We start from the raw sequence: 20380 nt of genomic DNA, 5'->3' as shown, positions 1-20380 counted from the left end.
TAACGCAAAAAATAGTAATTAATTAGATTACCCGTTACTGAAAAAGTAACGCCGTTTATTTTGCCGCCGTTATTCACATCACTGGTTATGATAATAGAAGCTTGAATATTGCTGTCTTTTGATGGTCATGAGGGGAGATATTTCTCCTAAAAAAAGAAAAAGACAAAAAAAGAGATGGAAATATCTAAAGAATACCCAGTGCACACATATACGACAATGATGATGGGGGAGTATCATTTCTCCCCCTTCCTTGTTTTTGTCGGCATGCATGAGCTGTGTTTACCAAACAAACGCCGCGCCTCTCAACATCTCCCACGGTTTTATATTACCAACGCCTGAAGCATGGAGCGACGCCATTTTGGCTCAGACCGGGGAAGGGAGGGTGGGAGCTAAGCTCAACGTACACGCTCTCTGCTAAAGCTGAGCCGAAATGGAGAGGCATCTCACAGCAGTTTCAAGGCACTCGAAAGGATTCTAATATAGGCTGTGTTCGGAATGGCATACTAGCATACTACTCATACGAGATATGACGTAGATTTTGAGTATGCAGTGCGTTCACACTGTAGAGTATGTGAAATTTGAGTATGCAAGAAATGTATACTAGATTTTCGGTCGGCTGGTATTGGCATACTTATGAATTTAGTAAGCAGTATGCAGTATATACTAATTGAGTATGCTAGTATGCTAGTATGCCATTTCGAACACAGTCATAGACTCTCATAGAAGGGAGGGAGGGAGGGAGCTCAGCGTACGCGCTCTTTGCAGAAGCTGAGCCGAAATGGAGAGGCATCTAACAGCAGTTTCAAGGCACTCGAAAGGATTCTAATTAGCATATAGACTCCTCCCACAGTGGATGGCACGCCCATCCTCCAACAGTGTCAACAGCAGAGCTCCTGCAGCAGATCGTCAGTTCGAATCCGCGACAGTTGGAACCAGATTGATACGAGGGAGCAGATCAACTGATCCATCTCCTGCAAGCTTACTAGCTAGCCAAATAATTACCTAGCGTTACACAGATTTCGACATTGTCAATACTTTTTTTTTCGTGTCCCATGAAGGAAAGGCTTCGTATGTTGTACCAGTGAACAGCAGAAGGGCTTTACATTTACATTTTCCTCGGATCCTGTCGATTTTGAGTGAGATCAAGGTGAGAATCGAGTCGATTATTGACGTTATTTTAAACGTTCTGTGCCCGTTTCGAGCCCCTCTTGCTTGGCAAGGCACTGTCTCTCTCTGTCTCTCTATCTCTGCTGTTGAACAAGCTGTTGACTTTGTTGTGGCTACTGGCAGCCCTGCCCAGTCAGCTGGGGTTGTCTTATCTACATAAGTCGTTTGTTGTCAATGAAAGCAGCGTCCATCAGGTTAATTATTGCTACTGCTGTTGTCTTGTTGAATCTGGTCCCAGCCACGCCCACCTATTGTTTGTAAACAGTTGGCTGAAAGTGCTGAAAAGTGTTGTTGTTGTTGTTGTTGTTGTTGTTGTTGTTGTTGTTGTTGTTGTTACTCATCATAGGAGCCATCTCAGATGCAAGTCAATTCTTTGATTCTTTGGTCAACAGAGAAAGAACTGCAATTTCATTGGACAGGGAATGGCCCCAGCCCTGACCAAGATCACCAAAGACGGTCACGGGGTCCACCTGTCGTCTCCACTGGCTTCCAGCAACATGGACACAGAGGGGGCGATGCTCAGTATTGAGTTGGATCCACAGTTGAAACTGATGGAAGACAGCTACTCTCAGAGGCTGTGGCTGAACCTCTCCTCTCTGCCCTATCTGGACACCTGCTGCTCCAAGAGTCCCCTTGAGTTCCCAGAGTCTCTCCTGTCCCCGCTGTTACAGGCAGGGCAATACAAAACGGTGCTCCTCTCCAACCCTGGCTCCCTGCTCAGCCTCCTGTCCCTGAACAAAACCCTGAAGGATACCCAGGTGGCCTATCCAGGTGCGCAAGACATGTATTTTGCTCCCACCCCAGAACACAATAGCCAAGGTGTGACTCAGCAGTGTCAACAACACAGTGGCCATGGACCAGATGGTTATGATATCCCTCAGTCCCCTCCACACAGCCAGGGTGAAACCATGTCCCAGTACAACACTGCCTTCCTCACACCCCCCATAGTGAGGCAGGGGCATGTAGGCTGCATCAGTCCAGACGAGACTGCCCCAACCCAGCCCCAATCCTGCCATGAGCAGCCTGCCTCGGTGGAGAAGGCAGTGAGAGATCGGACTCGGTGGCATGCCTCTAAACAAGCGGCCCTGGTAGGACGTGCTGGGAGAATCCAGAAGAGGTTAAAGGTCATACTAGGGGAGCATGCTTCTCGCCACTGCAGCCTCCAGCTGGAGGGTCTGAAGGGGAGGCAGTTCAGTGGGACCCCTTCATCCCCTGCTGACATCAAGCCCTTTGATCCACCCATGGTGCAGGGGCAGGCGTGGACACTGAGCCCCAGAACCCACTGCCCGCCCCTGCTGAAGACCTCTACAGCCCCGTCAGCCTCCACAGATGTTCAGGAGTTTGCCCGCTACGGCCAGGCAGTGCTGCGATGTTTACAAGTGGCTATAGACTCTGATGCCACAGACAGCAGCAGTTCGGACGAAGACTTGGAGCATGAACTCCAAGGAACCAAGTTTTTACCAGGGTGAGTTTTCTCCTTTTATGAGTTTTTGTTAAAAGATGACTCCTTTAGCCATGTTTGGCCCATGGGTCTCTTTATTGTAAAAAAACCAAACAAACAAAAAAGCCATGGCATCTCCCTGAATGCCTCAGTGTGGGTTATTACTGTCCAGCTAAATGAATAGGGTCTGTAAGACAGGTATGAAGATCACATGGTGAGTGGCCTACGATATGTTGTATGAGTAGGTGTGTGATTACAATGTTTAGGCTGCCTGCTTACCTGTTACATGAAATAGCACACACGGACCTCACACTTTAAACACTTAAATGACATAGGCCTAGGCCTATCATCACTTCATTTGATGCGAAGAAAACAGCTACCCTCATCCACTAGGCCTAATTAGAAAGCCCCCAAACCCAGCCACAGCCCTTTGACGTCAGTCCGAGAGCGTCTTCTACGATAAACAGGAGGGTGATTCAACGAGCGGGTTTAATCTCTGCATAGTAGTTGACAGGCACTCAGCCAGGTACAGGGAGGCCACTGCAGATTCCATGACAAAAAGGCCTTGAGGGAAAGAGAGAGAGCGAAAGGGAAAGAGGGAGAGAGTCGGATGACAGCTGTGGAAAAGCAGCCTCCTTATGGAAGTACCACCCTCTCAGTGTAAGGCTCCACACATGTTTCACTTGGAACCTGACAGGCTGAGCAAACTTGTTGCAGGGGCACATTCCGTCCCTACAGCTGTGGAGAGTGTGACGTTTCTCTGTTTATCTTTGCCTCCAAGGACTTATCCGGTTGGCTAGTCTGCTGCAGCAGCAGATTCCTCCTACTCCCCCTCTCCTGCAGTCATAACAGACCTGTGGTCTCCTAACCCAGAGGCAGGGAAATAAATACAGCCTTATTCCACCCTCTACTCCTTCCTAACTCCCCCTTCAAGTGGAGGAACCCTTTAAGTTCTGCTGTGAAGTCTGTGCGCCCAGATGTGCACAGACTCTCACTTCCTGTACCCTCTTGCCAAAGAGAAGCGCCGATTAACCCAGATGAGGGAGCTGTTTACATTAAAGACCACGTTCTAATAGTTCCCTGCCCTTTTGCAGCTGTAAGAGCTCTCTCCGAAACGATACATGTTGCGTGATTGATCGTTACTTGGTACAGTTATGTTGATCATTACGCGAATTCATGTCTCATTGCTTTGGTGAGGGGTTTTTTCAAACAGCTTACTAGGGATGACTTGGTTTTCTGACCTGGGCCTCTCGTGCCAGCATATCGCCAGGTAACCTGACTTCCCTGCCTGGAATGTTGGAGGGAGATGCAGTGTTTGTGTGGGGTGAGGGGAGGGGAGGACGAGATAGCTCTTGTGATTCCTGTGCCTGTCTAATAAACAGCAGTGAATGACAAAGAGGCACAAGTTTATGAGCTCCGGGAACAGGAATGGGGAGGGAAGGGTGTGTGTGTCCGTGTGTTACCCTGGCAGCAACAGTCTTTGTTGGAGTGTCTCCCTCATGCTGTGCACAATGGTGTCTATGGCCTTGCAATAGGTTCCCCAGGGAGTGTTTTATGACGCATGCACACACACATACACATACACAAACACACCGTCTCGAATTGACTGTCACCTCTTTTGAGTGTATTTTCATTGCCCCCTGAAAACTGTTTGATGCCAACATCTTAACATTGAAATCAGAGAGTCATAAGAACCAGACAGTGGACATCATAGTTTCACCTAATGCTCCCTGGCTAAGCATTAAGCTGATTCTGAACTGAAAGTCACATGGAATTTCTCATAACTGCCCCACAGGCTTCAACTCTCTTGCTTTCCTTCGTGTACTTTCCCATATGTTCGTGATTTCACTAGGCCTAGCTACTTGCGGCAGACCAGCCTAATTCGTGGAAAATAAAATGAGGGACACACCCAGTAAAGTTATTGCCCATACAAGAGCAATAACAGTGTTTAAAATAGCAGAACTCCTACATGTAGCTACAGGCTGGCTTTTTCCTCTCTCTTCTTTTTTTTTCAAAGCTGAGATCAGGGCTGAAGACACTGCACTTGTTATTACAAGAGTACAAGAGAAGGCTTATGGAAGATCATAGTCATTTTTGCCAGTGACATTAAGCTTTTAGTGTGTTGGGGAGTGAAAGGGGGGTGATTTTCTCCGGGCAGCAGTGTCTCTGGAGATGCCTCGGTCTTGGTGCTGCCTGCCTGGGGACTGGTTGTTTATGTTTAGGGAGGGCTCCTCCTCAGCTGGAGATCTGTGCCCCTGCTCCCCCTTCATGTGTGGGTGTGTGCTGCCTGGCTCCAGCCCTGGCCCTGCTGCTCCACAGCACTGTAAATATTCCTGGAATTTTCCTGTTATTCAGAGCGGGCCCGCGGGGCAAGCAGTGTTGGCTGGCTATTGTGTCTGAGAGAGCCTGCTGAGAATGGTGGTGTCAGTCTTCTTGTCCTTGCTCATCTGAGATGGTTCAGGCCAGGGTTCACTAAAACTCAATGACACTGGAATCCATGTTTTGGTACTATTTTAAGCCATTCAATTTTTCCATTGAGCTACATAGACAGCTAGAATTCTATTCATCTAGGCCTAGGCTAATCAATTTACTGTTAAAAGAAACGGACAAGGTCTTTACATGTCTATGGTGGTCCTACCAGCTGGTACAGATAACCTTTCTGTCGTCTGTTTGAAGTGGGGAGCTGGCATTCCCAAGGTCGTTGAGCACTCCCATGGTAACTGGACTGTGGAACTGCTAGCAACCAGTGTCTACAAAGGAGGAATGGTAGAACAGAGGAGCTCCATGGAAACCTTCACACACAGCTTGCAAATGATTTATTTGTGGCCTAGATAGCTGTTTTACCTGGCTCAGCAAAGTACCCCTCTCTCAGCCCTTTCCTTATTTGAAAAAAAGATTATAAGCAAAAGGAACATTTTTCACCTGGTGCATTAGATTGGTTAGAATGTAGCTAGGTCATATTTGTTGGTTATTCAAATATTAATCATATGTTTTTAGCCTCTGTGCTGGAGGCTGTTTTAAAGATCAGTTTTTTTTATCAAACATAACCATGAAATTCAAGTTTCATTGAGTAGCATAAATACGTATCTGGGGACTGCTGGCTAGGCCTAGCCTCTATCATTATGAAAACAACTAATTATAAATGGTTTATAAGAGAGCAGTTATTTATAAGTTGTTTATAGAATGTTATTGCAATGTTTGTTGATAGTTGTCCCATCCCATTCTGATCCCCACCCCTCGCTCTCTCCCCCCCCCCCCCCCCCCCCCCCCCCTCCCTCTCTGTAATGCAGTAGAAGCAGCAGCCATGGGTCTAAGTGGAGGTGGCAGGCAGAGAGGGCGGAGGTGGGCAGCCGATGGACATGGCTGCAGCTGCGTGTTGCTGAGCTGGAGGGACGCGTCCAGCAGCTGGACAGCCTTCACAAACGGATCGTCTCGACCAAAGTAGGTCCCTGGTCTGTGGCCTCATCAGCCCCATGTACTTCTCCATAGGACTCCCCAGTCCCAACAGATCCACCCCAGAGCTCTAAACCAAAGCAGGAGCAAGCATTGCCAAGCCTCTTGTCATATTACAATACAATATGTTAGAGGTGTGTGACTAGAGTAGGCCTATCTCTATTCATAGCCTTGATGAGTTCATTCAAATGGTCTCTTGTCTGGGTCTCTTGTCTTGTCTTGAAGTCGTCCTCCTCCTCCTCCTCCTCCTCCTCCAGGCTCCCCGTGTCCCCCTGAGCCCAGTAGAATGAGATTGACTTGCGTCACTGCCTTCGTGTGATGCCTGTTCCTCTACCCTATCTCATAAAGGGCCTGTGGAGTGATTCATCTCGCTGTAATTTCTCTGGTCTAATTCCCCCGTCTACAACCACGCCAACTTTTTGGTTCCGCACACAACTGTCATGGCACTGATGTTGTTATGTGTGAATATGTCCTTGTTGTAAAGTTAATCACGGCTGTGTGTGTGTGTGTGTGTGTGTGTGTGTGTGTGTGTGTGTGTGTGCGTGTGCGTGTGCGTGTGCGTGTGCGTGTGCGTGTGCGTGTGCGTGTGCGTGTGCGTGTGCGTGTGTCGTCTTAGGGGGGTGTGGTCCTGGCTGAGTGTCAGCCAATGACGGACAGGCAGATCCAGCAGACGCTGCTGACAGAGAAGGCGGGGCTGTCCTTCACGGCAGGGAGCGGCGGACACATGCCCTCCGACACGGAGAACGAGCCCAGCAGCCCCACGCGCCTCCTCAGGAACATTGAGAGACAAGTGAGCACCCCCCAACTACACATAACACAGCAAGGAATGATGGGTAATATTGACTGACATGACAGCATGTCCTGCGGTCCTGCTCATATTTCGAAGGGCTCTTTTGAATTTTGTCATTTCTGATCCATGAAGTGGGACCCTCTCAAAACAGTCCAAATCAGTGTAATTGTTTGTTTCCTCAATTAACCTAATTACACAGTGGAGATATTGAGAGTGAGAGGTGACCTGCTGCTGTTAATAAAGCTGGAGGCAGGTGGCAGGTTTTCAGGTGGGAGCACTGTAGGGGTGAGGAGGAGCACGAGATGATGGATGGATTGTGTGTACGTACTGTATGTGGTCTATCATGTTTGATGCTAAGCGCTCCTCAGTTCAATTGACTGAGAGGACGAGTTGTTGCACCCCACAGAATGCCCAGCTGAGCCAGATCGTGAATAGCCTGATGTGTCCTCTGAACCTGTCGCCCACCTCCTCCCCCGTCTCCAAAAACCCCCGCAGGTGGAAGGGGCAGAGCAAAGGGCCTTTTAACAGGTAAAGACCACATACAATCTTGGAGCCAATAATAATAATAATAATAATAATAAAAAAGATGCTCTCACTCAGTGTTTTCTGCAATTAGATGGCTGATATTTTCTAATGATGATAATCTTGCCGAAGCTCTAATTCACTGCGCCACTGTTGCATGTCATGTCAGAGGATCAATGTATAGGAAAGCGCCAGTGAGCTGTCATACAAAAGCCACACCAGAGTAGCATTCTTAGGAATCAAAAACGAATCTCTGTCACCCTTCCGTGGATTAATGAAATACCAGATACTTGATTCTGCAGACTTATCTTTTGATTGTAGAGATCATGCGAGAAAGAGAAAGTCCTGTTTTGAGGCTCATAGGTCAAGTTCACTTCAGTTCACAAACACCCTCTCAAAAACTGTGGTCATGTACAGTAGCAGCTGTTTTTAGCTGTTTTGAGTATGTACGTACTTTGTTTTTGAGTCAAACCATTCAAATCCTATTAAGGAAAGGTCAAGGAGGTTGGGTGGAGGAGGTTAGGGATGGGCGCTGTGATCTGGCCAGGCAGAGACCAAAATGGGCACACTTCCTGTAACCATTACCAAGGGAACATAAATATCCCTCCCCCGGAGCTGGAGATGACAGCTCGTGAGTGTTGGACAAGTGATGTTCACCAGCCTGTGTCTCCTCCAGCACACACAGGCTCTCCTATCCATCAACCTTAAGCTTAAACATGCTCCCTATCATTAAAACAAACCCATGGAAAAGTCCCCCTCCCGACATCCGCAATGATTTTGATCTAAGTCATTAGTTCAAGTTTTCCTTCCTCTTGCCCTTTTTACTTTTTTTTTTTACTCTGTATATTCCTCAGTTCTTTACTCCCTTGTTGTCATGGAAATCAGATAAGGCAGTGTATATCCTGGAGAACTGGGCTGGACTGTCTCTCTCTCTGGATCATGCTAGGGCGTCTGTCTACTGTTAAATATGAAGTGAACCCGTGGAGTAAATGAAATGTCATATTATAATAATAATAATAATAAATATATATATCTTCCTTCTTCTAGCACCACGACTGCCAATGGCACCTGGATTGAACATAGATTACTTTTTCCTACTAAGACAGGTGGATAGATGATTCACTTACTTAGTCAAATGTATTTATTGTAAGTCGTTTTGGAATAAAGCGTCTGCTAATTGCAAAAAAAAAAGGAAAAAATAAAAAAGTGCTGTATTCTCCCCTGCAGTTGTTTGAGCGCTTGGGAGCTGTTCACCCAGGAGAGGAGGCGACTGGCCCGCAGTAGAAAACTCCTCCGCCAGGAGAACGCCACCTGTGTCTCGGCCCGTACCAGACCCTTGGTGACCTATCACAAACCCAGGCTCTTCGCCGTGAACACAGCCAGCGGACTCAGCAGCCACCAGGTAGAGTGGCTCACCTCACCTCATCTCTGAGGAGGCTGACGTCTTACAGCCAGGGCCATAAGAACAGATGGAAAACACATAGAATGTCTTTATTCCACTGTGGCAGTATTGGGTCATGCCAATAATGAAATGTCAGATGACTGAGAAAAAAGTCTCTTAAATTAAATTGGGATTAGAGCTAAGCAAAGCTGGTCTGGTTTGAATAGCTAGAGAACTTGGAACGTCTTGTCATACACAAAAGGAATAACATTGACTAAGGCCACCATTAATGTACGAGAATGACTATATTCTTGTCAAAGAATAATTTAAAAATGTAATAAAAATGCAACCTTCGGTGTGGCTGGAACCATGGTGTAATAAAATGAGTACAAACTTATCATACTGTAGTCACTGTAGTGCTCACATTGTTACTGTACCATTGTACTTGTACAAAGGTTTTTTTCCAACCTGTGATCAGCTGGCTCATTAAAGCAAGGCGTTGATTCTAGCCTTCGTCTTTCTAAAGAGACCTTGTGCTGTGGCATCATGACCTCCATGTTGAAGAGGCGTAATTGTCACATTGTGAGTCTGTGAATAGCTATATGGAGAAGTTTAAAGGAGCAGGGTATAAGTCTGTTGGAAATCTTCCACTACGGCGAAATTCATTTCAACAACAACGACATCCTCTGTAATAATAATATAACCCCCCTGATATGGACTTGCAGTGTCAGACATTAGCTGTTGTGTTTCTGCATGTGTGCATGATTCAAAGAGCACAGCAAAGTCCATTTCCCTAGAACACCCTTGGTCATGTTCGGATACAAACCAGAGTGTCGCACGAACGCTTTTTAGGACCAAAACAGAAACGATGAAAGATTTCTTTCAGGGGATATCATTCCCTGATCGCTACCAATTAAACATAGTCATCACAACCATCAGAAAGCTTGAATGTTACGTGGTGGCGTGCATGGTGACGTTTAATCTAAGAACATCGACATGGCTGCTTTCTTTCCTCCTACACAATGTGCTAACTCATCTGAGATATTAATGGGAGGAAGGAGAAGAAAGCTTTTTAACAACTTAAATAGTTGATTTACCGCAATTTGGCCAAGTGCCTGCCAGTGCTCCTCCAGGTCACAGTGACTCTCACACAATGTCGTTTAGAGACAATCTGAGGCAGTGCCAAGCCAACCAGCCACAACCCTCTGTTAGCTACTTGTTTACTTCCTCCTTCCTTTCTCAAGGACTGGAGAGTTTTTTTCTTCTCGTGGTTACTGTTTCGGGTATCTGTTTTGAGCAACGCTGACTCTGGAGAATGTCTGTACTTTTTGGTCAGTGGTGAAGCACATGGTGGTTTGATTTTCTCGTAATGTCTTCCTTGTGATTTTATCAGCTTGTCCTGAAGGTGGAAATGGTGTTCTACCGTCTTGTAAATGGTTCTGCATATTCTATGAGAATCATGTTAAAAAATGTTTGGTATTGTTGTTGTGTATACGTTGTATTTTCTCCATTAGGGCTCCTCCTCCTCCTCCTCCTCCACTTGCCCCATCTGTGCCTCCTGTGACCCCCTGGCCCTGTGCTCTGACCCTGCCTGCTCCAGCAACAACCTGAACACTGGGACCAATCGTGCTAGGACACACCCTGTGTTGTCTCTCCCCTCAGGTTAGACTTCTATTTCCTTGTGCTCGACAGACATTGACACCTACATCTGACACACCCTGTGCTGTCTCTCTCTTCAGGTAGGCTTTTATCCCCTTGTGCTGACAGACTCTGACATAACGTTTGCTCACCGATGCTAGTGTTGTTACTGTTATCAGGGTTCCCACGGGTCCTTGAAATCCTTGAAAGTTTGTGAATTTGAGAAAAAAAAATCCTTAAAGGCCTTAAAAGTTTTTGAAAATAGACATGGGTCATTAAAAGTGCTTGAATTCCCCCCCCCCCCTCTCTCTCTCTCTCTCTCTCTCTCTCTCTCTCTCTCTCTCTCTCTCTCTCTCGCTCTCTCTCTCTCTCTCTCTCTCTCTCTCTCTCAAAACATAATTATAGTAGATAAGTCTCTGTATTGCCTAACTTAACACAGTAACTTTACACATATTTCACAATATATTGTTTTGCTCTGCTGTGGTAGAGAAGGCAAGAGACCATCTAGTGTTTAAGCCTCTACATTCAAAAGGCTCTCTTTTTAATTGTTGTCTGTGAGCGGATAGTTCCTATTATATACATTCTCATCTACATCTGTCTCAAACTATGCTGTGTTGGGTCCTTGCATTTAAGGGAATTGAGTCTTGAAAGTCCTTGAAAAGTGCTTGAATTTGATGTTTCAGAAGGTGTGGGAACCCTGTGTTATGTAACTGCTGTCCATGCCGAGTTTAATTGAGTTTACCAACAATAAGAAGAGTGGATGGCGAAGGATGAAAATGGCATGTGGTCAGGTGGTTGACTGTATCTTCCCCACACAGATACCCCACTATCACAACACCTCCAGAATGCTGTCCTCAGAGAGGACTGGGTCCAGTGGCCATTACCTTTGAAGACTGAGACCCCCAGCCCGGTCCACTACCACAGCTGTAGAGACGGGGAACGCAGCTTCACACCAACATTCAGTAAGTTAATATTTAATGGACTATCATAAACCAACAACATAGCATGTCCTCTCTCAACCAGCACCAAATCTCCTGAAATCCTGTCGAGGTGTATTTGTGGCCGTCTTAGTTCCTGGTCCTGGTGTTCAGTACAAGACCTCCTAGTGAGCTGTGTGTGAAGATGAGATGATTTTGCAGTAACTCTCTCTGGCCTCTTACCAGGGGACTGACACACACACACACACACACACACACACACAAACACATACACACACACGCTCTGACTCACCTTACTCTAATCATTACTCTCATGTTGCTCCTCGCCTCGCCGCGCTGTTGGCTATTGGCTTGGGAGGGGGAGGGTGGAGGGGGTTAATGATCCCAAACAATCCCAGAGATCTTAAAGGGGCACTTCAAGGGCAGTTTTTAACATAACATACCTTTTCTCCAGTACCGTACCGGTAAACGGCAATTTTCTACATTGTGTAGTCAAAAAGATAAGACAAAAGGTCTTATGGGAATATACAAAATATATTCTCTATGAAAATTAATTGATTTTCAAAACTACAGCCACACTCCCACCGGCAAGAATGTAATTGATTTATTTTTACCTCCAATGACATCATTGTCCACCCCATGGCCAATGATTGATTGAACTAAAAACAACACACAGACAGAAGGAGGGACTTGGGAAGGAATCCTACAGATACATGTACTTTCCGATATACAGTACAAAGTGTCTCTCTCTCTCTCTCTCTCTCTCTACTGCTATGTGGGGTGTGCTGTGTGTTTCATTACGAACTGTCAGGGCTGTTACTGGCCTGTAGGCTTGGATAATGACATTGTAGCAGGTGGGTGGGGGGGGGTATTGCTGCAGGTATTGTCCCTGCTTATCTGTCCCTGACAGGCAGACAGAACCTCGGTGCAAGGCGTGATTCAGCACCAGCTAGCCCCGTTCAGCATGGCAACCCTCGCAGCTCAGCTGGAGAAGATTACACAGGATCTGTGTCATATCAAATCCCCCACCCCCCCAACTCAACACAACCACAAAACACATCTGTTCTCCTAACAATGCCCGTAGCCTGGCCTTACACGAAGACCTCCATTGACCTCTGAGAAGTGATCTGTCTCGTGTAATTGGACTGATAGTTAAGGATTAAGGCGGCCAGCTATTTTACACATTAACCAAAGCGCCTAATCCTTTGGGGTTGGTGGGGGATTTTAGGCAAGGGGGAATTCCTGTTAAATGAACTATGTTGTTGCTGTGTCATTCAAGGGTACACACACAACCACAAGCCTCATGGGAGGCATCGGAGGGGCGGAGTCAGGGGTGTGTCACCCATCAGGTGGGCCGGCTCTGCTCAGACCCCGCACAAGAGGGCCTGTCGAGGGGGGAGGAAGAGGAGACCCACCCACAGGATGATGGAAGGTGTGTGTGTGTGTGTCTAGGGACCCCCCCTGGTGGAGGGGGGAAACCATGGGAGGTTTTTGCGTATCTCATTGTCATTCTGGGCTTCATCCAGACGAGTAGAGTGCAAAGCAGCCCATTCACAGTCCTGTCTGTGACCTCTAGATGAGCAGGACCTCCTGTCTCAACTGTCGGACCCTGAGGACAGTGCAGAGGAGGGGCCGGAGGAGAAGTTCACACCGCAGGCCTCGCTCACACGCAAGCAGGTAGCCTCAGCTTAGCCCCTTCCACTCACCCAGCCCCACAGGCTGGACGCCCGTGTCCATAGAGGCCCCAACACTGCCTAGCTGGAGTATCAGTTGCCTTGTATCATATAGTCTGATATCTAGTAGAGATGGATTTAATTTCCCAGAGGTTTGCATATATACATACATACATACATACAGTACAAGCATGCATAGTATGTATTGATGTATTGGTTGCCTGTTGCTACAGTATGACATTGTTTTTTATTTAGGGCCCAATCCGCAGAAGACAGGGAGAGAGCATCTACAATATTGACAACATTGTCATTCCCATGTCCCTGGCTGCCACAACCAAAGTAGAGACGCTTCAGTACAAAGACATCATAACCCCGAGGTACGTCACGCACTGTGTGGCTGTAGGTACGGCTCCGAAAACATCAAAGCTATACCCTTCGATCTCTGCTGAGCAGTAGTATTCAAGCTGTTCAAGATGTTGATTGAACCAAATGATACTCGACGACACATCATTTGTATATGAGTGGGCCGCTCGCTTTACACTCTGCCCTGCACCCCTCTTCCACCCTGCAGATGGAGAGTGATTGATGACCTACCGCCGGAGAAGAGAGAAGATGGGGAGGAGGAGGAGGAGGAGGAGGAGGAGGAGGAGGTATGGACATGTCCCACTTCATAGACATTATTTATGATGGTTTTAAATGAACATTTCTGGTGGATTCAATCCTCTTTTATCCTGTGGCTCATTTCTCTAAGTCCTGTCTGTTTGTGTTTGTCTATGGGCTTGTCTTGGCCAGATGGAGCTCCTGTCTGACGACATCTTCTGCCAGAGACACCTGGTCTGTGAGCAGAGAGAGAAGCTACGGTGGTCCTCGTGGGACAAGAGCAAGTGCTATAAACGCATCACCAGGTGGGCACAACACTCTCACCATGCTGCCTGCCAGGGACATGACCACATTCAGCGTATGGAGAGATTGGACCTGCTCCCAGTGTTGAATGCGCTGAAACGTCATTGTCTTTGTCAAGGCTTGGAGTCACTGAAAGCTTCTCACTTCAGTGTATTTGAATACACAACATCCCTTTTCCTTCCACACTGTCGTAAGCTACATATCCTGCTACTGCACCTAGATGTTGAAGACACCTTGCAGAGTGTGTGTTGTCCTAGGCGGTGAGTGACAGGCCTGTGTTATCTCCCTCCAGGTCCTGCAGCAGGACCGCAGACGGCAGCCGTGGGCCAGGTCTAGATTTATCCACATGGGACTGTTCAGTCAGGGGAGACGTCAGCGACCTGGACACTGACGCAGAGGGAGGCGGGGAGGAGTGCCTGGTAGGGAAGAATGTTGGCTGTCTCTATCATGCTGAGTTGGCAAGCTTGACATTACTCGTGCTTCAACGTTCTCTTTTCTGTTCTCACTCCGTAAAAAAGGTCGTCACTACCATTCAATTAACCCTGATGCTACCCAGAAGCATTTCAATCAATATTCCATTAACTCTACCTGCAGAAAGGCATGGTATTACTAGCAAAGGGATGTCATCATCCGTTGTGCACAATTGTGTTAATCATGGATATGCTGTTGAAGGAGCCCCTGACACCACACAGATGCACTTTGGATGATTGACCACAGGCTGATTGTAGTGGGCTCTGATTGGGGTGAGTCACGCACAGGAGCGTAATGAGGGGGGGCCTCAATCAACGCTGGTTCTCAAAACCAAAATACAGTTAGGTCCATATATATTTGGACTATTTATTAGTTATTTTAGCTGTCTACCAAAACATATTCAAGTTACAGTTATACTGTACACTTACATAAAGTGCAGACTCAGCTTTAATTTGAGGGTATTCACATCCAATTTGGAGGAAGGGTTACAGCTCTTTAATGTGTAACCCCCTCTTTTTTAAGGGACCAAAAGTAATTAGACAACTGACTCAAAAGCTGTTTCATTGACTGGTATGGGCTATTCCTTTATTATTTCTTTATCAATTAAGCAGGTAAAAGGTCTTAGTTGATTCCAAGTGTGAAAAGCAACCCAGGCGGTTTTTAAGGCAAAGAAGGGGAATATTCTGCAATGGCCGACTCAATCGCTTGATCTCAACCCGATTGGGCATGCATTTCACTTGCAAGACCAAACTGAAGTCAGCTGCAGTAAAGGCCTGGCAAAAGCATCACAAAGGAGGAAACCCAGCATTAGGTTCCAGACTTCAGGCAGTCACTGCTTACAAAGGATTCTCGACACAGTATTAAAAATGAGCATTTTATTTATGATTATGTTAATCTGTCCAATTACATTTGAACCCCTGAAAATAGGGGACTGTGTATATAAATGGTTGCAATTCCTAAACATTTCATACAACATATATATATATATATATTAGGGCTGTCCCAAACGACTATTTTTCTAACGATTAATCTAGCAATTATTTTTTCAGTTAGTCGATTACTCTAACGACTAATTTAACGATTAGTCTAACGATATTTTTTTTGCTGTTCGATTAATGTATCACTTAACTTTCCCCAAAATAATGGCTGTATTGTCTCTCTCTGTTTAACAGTGTCTTTATAAAGCACTCTGGGTAATAGCTGGCCATCAGGGTTTTTCCTGGCTCAAAATGAGGCGGAGGTGGTACCAGTGGTGTTTGACATCGGGGGGGGGACCCATGAAGCAGGGCTGTCTGGGGGTCCTTAAACATCAAACACTTAATTTCTTGCATTCTGGTGAATTGTGGGCAATTTGTGCCCTTTCTGCATCAAGTTATGGTGGAAATGTCATTATTTATGTAATGGAAAACACAATATTCCGGCACCAGATGACCATTCAAAATATAATGTAATATAATGCAATATAAGGCTCTCGGGCATTCTGTACTTTCAAATATGTATTCTCCTTGAGCAGTCAATATCAACTATCAGCTATTTTGCTAGTAAAAACTAGTGTTGTTCCGATACCGATACTAGTATCGGCATGGCCACCGATACGCACAAAAATGCTGGTATCGGTATCGGCGAGTACTAACATTATATATTTTTTTTTTTTTTTTTTTACTAAAGTTATTTTGTTTGTAAATGTTCACTTGCTGTTGCACTACTACTACGACTGTTTTATATCTTAAATGGATATTGCACTGATTGGCATCTGTGAGAGCCACATTTCAGGTTTTATAAGGGGTTGATTTTCTTGTCACCATACCAGGTAGACAATAAAAAAAAGTTCTATAGCATTCACTCTCTGTTGGTATTTTTTCCTGTTTTACAAAGGTTTTGAGCAGTGCCAGACTAAGTGTTAGCAATAATTTTACATCGAGGTGAGTATGCGGCTCAAAAAACATGTTTTTTTGTTTCGTTTTTTCAAACGCAGTGGTATCGGATCGGTACTCGGTATCGGCAAGTACTGCACGGTCAGGTATCGGTATCGGTATCGGGATCAAAAAATGGTATCGGAACAACACTAGTAAAAACGAAAGCTAACTTATTTGTGCCGCAATTGCAGTTTTACATAAATCCACCGAGTTCAACGCTTGTAGAAAATACGACCGTCAGTTTGTCGAGAGCTGGAGGTGGCTAGAAATATGACGGAGGCGGCCGCCTCATAATTCTCTGTGCAGGAAAAACCAGAAGACAAGACATACAAACTGTGGTGAGCTACATTGCTTGTGTAACATTAGCTAGTACTAGTAGCCTCCTCCATGTTTCCACTGGTCGCAGCCATGTTGTTTATTTGCGACGCACCGACGCACATTACGCAAGTCGACGTATTGACGTAGTCGATTACGTCGACTATGTCGACGCGTCGTCCCAGCCCTAATATATATGTATATATATATTAGTTTTTTCTGTTTCTGGATAATGATAATTTCCACCTCCACCCTTTCCTCCATTCCCACTGTTCCTACAGACACAGACTGTGTCCTATCTCCTGGACAGAATGTCATGTCTTAACTTATGCTATGGGGTCAGGAGGGGGTAATTCTTACCCCTGTGGAGCAGCCATATGATCTAAAAGGCTGCTCCGGACCTGACAGACTGGGGGAGGTGACACCTCAGTAGAGCGAACAGGGCAGATGGCCCCCCAGGGCGTGAGTGTGAAGGTCACAGAGGCCGTATTGGCTTTGAGACAGTTGTGTGATACACTCCATGTAATATGGGGCAGGGCTTGCACTAACATCTAATATAGCTTCTGTTTTATATGAATTCAATGTTTAATTCTAGGATTGAGACCCTTTATCATAGGAGAACACCGAGTAGGTGTATAGTAGGGATGCCCAGATCGATCGGCCAGCAATCGGAATCGGACAATATTCAGTAAAAATATGAGTTCGGGGAAATCCCATAATGCTTTCTAGTCGCCGATCACGGCAACCGATCAATGACACAAATGACGCAAACAACGTGAGCCAATTCATTGTATCATGGTCATTAACCTAAACAAGCCACTCACATGCTTGTTAAACTAAACTGTCGGTGGTGTGGAAGTACTATAAAGTGTGTGAGACAGATGCCACACATGCCATCTGCAATCTACAATGATAAAATACCATCATGTAGCGGAGCATGGTGAGTTTGAAAAGCTGATCATGGAGAATGAGTAGGAAAAGGCAGATAAACGCCCGCTAACACAAACCACTATAGAGACCCATGCGTATAACTCTGCGTATTATTCCGAAAGAAAAGGTGCATGTCATACTCAGAGATAATGCCCGAAACATGCTCAATTCAATGCAAGATGCAGGATTACCAAGTTTGGGATGTATGGCCCACACACTTCAGCTGGTATTGGCAGTATATTGGGCAGGTATTGCTCATAGATTATCGGTGATCGGTATCGGTGGCAAAAATACGGTATCGGGGCATTCGTTAGAGTAGGTCAATGGCTTTTAAGACACCAAGCTCTCTGATGAATCTTGCACCCACCCACACACACACACACACACACATGAAAGTGAGCATTGTTGGTGTGTTCATGTGTGTAATGTTGCCTCCGTTCCGTCTGCAGCCTGTGGCGCCGTGGGAGAGCCGTGTGTTTCCTCTGTGTGAGGATGACGAGCGGGCGCTGCAGTCTGATGAAGAGGAGCTGGCCGAGCCTCAGTGGTCAGAGAGAGTGAAGACGGAGATGAGCAGCACTGCAGACGACTGCAGTTCTGTCCATTCCCATCCTTCCTCCCTTTGCTCTACCATGGTGCCACCTACTGGAGAAGACGGGAACACTTCCCTCACTGCCGACAGCAGAGTCACCTGAGACGAGTGGGCTTCATCGTGGCGTCAGGTACAGGCTCATATTATATTTTATGTATATCACTATTTTTACTACTTATGCATTACAATGAGCCTGTCATCCGATTTCTGCCTCCACCAGCCTCCCCTCTGTGGGCTTAGTATAAACTATATAAACTAAAATAAAAAGAAGTAGAAAAGAAGTGACACATCGCCTCATGCATTGACCTGATGGTTTCATTTGATGGGAGAATGGTAAGAGAGAGCTCTATCCCATTTTGACTGACTGTGTTTTGTGTCCTGTGAAGATCCCCTCAGGATTTGAAGATTCCAGAGAAAGCTGTGTGATCCCCCGAAATCCGATGAGATTGCCTGAATTCCAAGGAGATGATGAGGATAATGTCACACCTAATGTGTACCTCATTTTAAAGGTTTCTTATATTATTTGAATACAGTGATATGTTTTATCAGTTTGGAATATTTTGGAGGAGATTTATTTTCAAAAACAATCCAATGTATATCTGTGTATTTGAAGGTATTGGTTGGGACCCTTGCTTGAATTCATATAAAAAATATCTGTGTTCTTACTTCGGCACACAAAAAATAGTAGCCCCAGGCAAGTGCTTTACTGTTTATGTAGTTGTTACATTGTAAACATTGTATTTATTTCTGTTTGAAGCCGTTGTCTGAAAACGAGAAGTCTTAATATATATATATACTGTATATTCATAGAAAATAAATGTTGTATGTATTTTTAGATTCCACCTGTTAAACTCTTTATTAAAAGATTGTATTTTTTTATAAGCAATCTTTTTTAATGATTTTTTTTTTAAATGACTTTTTAAGACTAAACAACAGGTAAAGCATTTCCATCCTTTTCAGTTAATACACTGAAGGGTGCCAGACCTGTTGATTATGGCATTAAAATCATTTATTCCATCATTTGTGATTGTTTCTTCAAACATTGTTGTATGCTAACATTGCCGGCACTTTCACTGTTACCTGTAATAAGTAGATGATAGTACCTACCTCCATTCACATTAGTCTTCTTACAGACACATGTCAGTAATAAGCCATCGTACATGTCAAATACATCGGAAAGAAGGTATATTACCCATACATGACACCATGTGGCACTATTGTCTTACTCTTTCTTCAGCAGGAATTTGTCATTTTTTGTGTATTATATCATGTATTTCTGGCTGGGGCCCTACATATTACAGTACATGTGAATACAGTATATTTTTTGCATGAAGTTCACTACAATATTCTTTGATATTTTGAGGATGATTTTCACTGTACTCTACATGGAACTCCATTACATCGTCAGCACACTCAAACATGCGCTACATAAACCCAGCAGTCCAATTCTTATTAAACTGTTTCTTTGATTTTTATTGCGTTGACCTGCTTCCTCCATCACAGAAGCACGCACACTGTATCCATCAAGTAGCACCAGGGAGGCAAGTGGCGGTCAAGTTGAGAGTGGCCAGCACCTAATGAGAAGCATCTACGCCCATTAGCTAAGGATCCAGGGGTCTCAAGAGCCAGTGCCCTTGTGCCTCAAGTCCAACCTTCCCCCCCAGAGATCATAATAAAATCACTGTATTCTTATAATGATGTCCATAACACATGGTCTGTTTATTCACTGTAATTCACTGTTGTCTTTAGCTGACTTAAGCTGTTGTATCTGCAGTTGTCTGGGTTGGATGACTACAGAATATTCTGCTTTTACTAAATGTTATGCTGTTTATACAAAATATCCGGCTCTTGTTATGCTTTTCGAATTAGTTTGACAGCTACAGAGATGTAACATCAATAGCCTGGAGTAGCTTGGTATGTAGGCTGCTGTAGTGGAATGGGTTGCGATGCTACTGTTGGCATGGACTGGCCTGAGACAACTATTGCTGTATTGATTGGTTACGGTTGTGGCTCAGGAGGTGGAGACGGCGTCTAATGATCGCAAGGTCGGCAGTTCGATCCTCCTGTCCACGTATCGAGGTGTCCTTGGGCAAGACACTGAACCCCAAATTGCTCCCAATGAGCAGCCTTGCATGGTAGCTTGCTGCCATCGGTGTGTGTGAATGTGAATGGGTGAATGAGAGGCCATTGTAAAGCGTGTTGGACTGCACTTACTATATAAGTGCAGTCCATTGCAGTTCATTTACATCATCC

At 45.4% G+C, this 20380-nt stretch overlaps 1 protein-coding gene across 1 annotated transcript; it reads left to right on the top strand.

The window, feature by feature from the left end:
* The first annotated feature begins 1026 nt into the window (after positions 1-1026).
* On the top strand, positions 1027-18967 carry kansl1l (KAT8 regulatory NSL complex subunit 1-like). Its single transcript, XM_080535518.1, has 16 exons — positions 1027-1147; positions 1560-2632; positions 5899-6049; positions 6678-6851; positions 7258-7379; positions 8601-8775; positions 10269-10416; positions 11211-11354; positions 12610-12762; positions 12907-13007; positions 13259-13380; positions 13575-13653; positions 13796-13908; positions 14199-14325; positions 17988-18257; positions 18514-18967. The coding sequence occupies exons 2-15, from the start codon at positions 1590-1592 to the stop codon at positions 18228-18230; spliced, it is 2895 nt and encodes a 964-aa protein (XP_080391644.1). The 5' UTR covers positions 1027-1147; positions 1560-1589; the 3' UTR covers positions 18231-18257; positions 18514-18967.
* Positions 18968-20380: the final 1413 nt, after the last annotated feature.

This window comes from Nansenia antarctica (assembly GCF_963989245.1).
Source record: "Nansenia antarctica genome assembly, chromosome: 7".
NCBI lineage: Eukaryota > Metazoa > Chordata > Actinopteri > Argentiniformes > Microstomatidae > Nansenia > Nansenia antarctica.
Note: the sequence above shows the minus strand (reverse complement) of the source record. Positions and strands in the feature narration are given on the sequence as shown.